The 3,471-nt window shown below is 41.2% G+C and overlaps 1 protein-coding gene across 1 annotated transcript; it reads right to left on the minus strand.

Moving 5' to 3' along the window:
* Window positions 1-352: 352 nt before the first annotated feature.
* On the minus strand, window positions 353-963 carry LOC135428405 (uncharacterized). The gene has a single exon (XM_064682377.1). It carries the CDS (start codon window positions 879-881, stop codon window positions 390-392), a length of 492 nt encoding a protein of 163 aa, XP_064538447.1. The 5' UTR covers window positions 882-963; the 3' UTR covers window positions 353-389.
* Between the last annotated feature and the right edge of the window lie 2,508 nt (window positions 964-3,471).

Below are 3,471 nucleotides of genomic sequence, written 5' to 3' on the forward strand. Positions count from 1 at the left end.
ACATATATGCATATCCGAACTGCAAAAACTGAATTAGAATGCCTGCTGCATAACAAAGTGAAAGATGCGCCTCTGGTAAGGGTAAATTGGTAACGCCAAGCGCTAAATTGAAATCAGTACAAAACAGCAGCAAGCAGAAAATAAAATAAAAAACGATCATTAATCATCAAGCCAAAAGGGTTGACGCGCTCGACAGTGCCCAAAATACAAAACACCGCAACAACAAAAATTGAATGAACAAAAAAAAATATACATATAAATAACACGCACAAAAGGGTGGCTTGACCGGCGCCACAACAAAAACAATGCCAAAGCAAAAAGTAAACAACAACAACAACAACAGCAACAGCGATTTTTACCTTCCGGTTAAGTATCTTTAATGCTTTCTTTTACGAGTACATCGCACCATCAGCTGACTTAGCAGCTAGCTTCTGCGCTTTGGGAGCAGCCTTCTGCCCATTCTGCTGCTCTTCGTCGGACGACGATTCAAGCATTGACTCCAAAAACAGCACACTATGATTGGCGACGACGTCACGCAACGCTTCGACAGCCCGCGGCGGCTGTTTCATCAATGCCGCCACAGCGTAATCGGTTATGGCCGGATTGTCCATGAGGCAGTTGCGCAGCTGCTTGTAGCGGCGACGTGTGCGACGCCGCAGCGCTGCGTCGGAGAGCTGCTCCTCATCGGTGTTGGCGGAGCCCTCTACCAGATATTGTATGGCCAGCTCCAGATTGTTGGAGGCGCGCTCCAGCGCATTGCGTGCCTCGTGCTCCGGGTAGCCCATGTCTGCGACGAGCTTGAGCAGGCCAACCGTATCGTTTGCATCTGTTGAAACGTCTGCCTCCGCAGCGTTCTTTTCGTTTTGCACATCGGTTGACATTGTTTTTTATTATAGTAGCAGCAGCTTTTTTACAATAACGAAATCCAATCAGAGATGTTCAATGCGAGCGCGCCTTTTATTCTTAGAGATGCGCAACAGCGCGATACAGAATATCGATTAACAACATGGATATTCCTCAACTCTAATGTATGCAAATTTATTGCTGACGTCACAGCACTAATTCCTTAAATAATTAGCTGAATATGTTACGGGAGTGCCATTCATACCTCGTTCTCTTTAGTAGCCAGCCGCGCATCGATACCAGCTGAGTATCTTCTGCAGGCATCGAGTGGCTTTTATGTTTGTTTACAAAACTTAGATAACAAAAAGTTGGCAACAATTATGTATATCAGGGACACACCCAACACACACACAGAACACAAATGATTTTATTATACAGCTGCTTCCCCGCTGTCTTCGTTTGGTATGCTATTTATGCGTTGCACAATTTTAAATAATCACCCCATTGGGAAATTTCATGGAAAGTCCAACAAACATACAACAATCGAAACCCTTTCATTCTCTCTTACTTTTGCTTTGCATTACTTTACTATTTGTGTATACGCATGTGTGTGTGTGTGTGTGTGTGTGTTGCTTACACTGATTTATTGCCATTTTCTTGGTGCGCTGTGTCGTCCTTTTCGGTTAACTCTTTGTTTATAAGCAGCCCAGGGAGGGACAAACAAGTGGTCCGTAAAAAGCATTGCCATACCCTCATCTATCACAATTTCTTGCTACAGTTCTTACATTTTTGGGTTTAAAAACGCATTATTTTGCTTTTGGTAATTGAAGTTTTTAGTTTTCATTAGCCAAAGCCGGCCAAGGACCAAATGACAAGGGACGACAGTGGGCGCATTTAATAAATGGCAAGCATACAAACGCACTAAAATTAAGATATAAGAGCCGCTGCCCTTTGAGTACGTAACAATACACGCACTTACATACATATATTTAAAAATTAATTCTCATTTGGCGTTGCCAGCTGTGTTAACGTGCAGCAGGCAGTTGGGCAGCGCTGGCAAATGGCGCGCTAAGGCAGCAGCAAAGAACGTAAAAGAAAACGTAAGTCGATACTTTTTAAATGCTCGCGCACATACACACACACACACGCGCGCATTGGAACAGTTTTAAAACGGATATCAAAAGTTTTAACTTGAGCATTTGAAATATGGGCAAAACGTGCGCCGACAGCTACAGCAGCAGCGACATCGATAGTTATCGCAGCGGCTTTAGCGCAATTGTTCGATTTTACAAATGGCAAAATCACTTAACACACCGTTAACACCCACATTAGTTGTACTTGGACGCACACTCACACACAAACACACACATGCGTATGTATACCTATATGTATGTATGTACGCGTACGCCTGGGAAATGCACAGCGCTCCACTTACGGTTTCGTTTCAATTACTTTGCAGCTACCCCAGGCGGACTGCGACTGGGCGCAGGGATCATAATCGAATTAAATGCAATGCCAACAGAACTGAATCGAAAAAGTCATTAAAAACGCAAGGCTAACGATTGCACGCAAATTTGTTGGTCCCGGCAACAGCGTCCCCCTTTCCCGTTACCCGCCACCCGTTGCTGGTCGTACCACACATACATACATACGTGCCAAAAACTATGGCCCATGAATGGAATTGGAATTGGCAATCGCACGTGGCACGCTGGTCACCCGAGATAAGCAACTGGCAACGCGTGGCCTGCCACTGGAATGCACCCTCTCGCTCCCTTCGCCCAATCACCCTGTCTCTGTTGCACTGATATTCAACGGGAGATACCAATCAATGGGCATGGCGTTACGTATTTATGAACTGAAATCGGATTGGCAGCTTCATTTTCATCACGATTATCGTTATTAATATTATTAGTGTTTGCACTAAGCAACTGACTTCCGTTTATTTATATTCTTTTCTTTTCAGCTCTCTCTTTTTTGCTGGAGGCGTTGAGCTGTGAATTGGAAAATTGAACAGCCCAAGCGTTCAAAAGCTGCCTAATGATAAACGATCTAAAGCTTCTCCAAAGTAGACAATACTTAGTTGAGAAAGAGTTATGCATATTTGACTTTGACTATAGCAGGCTTTAAATTTATATACTTTTCTTTTTGCAATTTCTATAACACTTTTTCCATTGCAGTGGACTCTGATGATATGATTTGATACCTGAACCAAATATGGAACGAAGCAATATTTGAATATAAAAATGTTTTTGTTTTTACTTAAACTTAGCAACAAGATTTTGTGCAATTAGATATATGTATTTATATAGATTGTAATATTGATTGTAGTATATGGCTATTCAGTTATAAACCATGCTAATATACGATATAGGTTTTAGAATATGGATTTGTTGTTTAAAGCTTAACTTTATAAAACTGGTTTATCAGCCAAAAGCCTTGCTTACATTTAGCTATAAGGTTTTGTAGAATAAAATACACAATACATTGTAGAATATGGCTTTTTAAGTATAAACAACAAAGTTAATTGTAAAATTTTTTTTTTTTTTAATTTTTCGAAACTTATTTTTAACCCAGTTGACATGTTAAAACACAAATGCCTAAAGACATTTTAGTATATCGATAAGTATC

This window comes from Drosophila montana, unplaced genomic scaffold (assembly GCF_035044405.1).
Source record: "Drosophila montana isolate Dmon_TW-CO22-7 unplaced genomic scaffold, ASM3504440v1 contig_2481_1, whole genome shotgun sequence".
Lineage (NCBI taxonomy): Eukaryota > Metazoa > Arthropoda > Insecta > Diptera > Drosophilidae > Drosophila > Drosophila montana.

Bases quoted from the DNA above. Each gene is read 5' to 3' on its own strand.
- LOC135428405 (XM_064682377.1), bottom strand. From the start codon at position 881: ATGTCAACCGATGTGCAAAACGAAAAGAACGCTGCGGAGGCAGACGTT.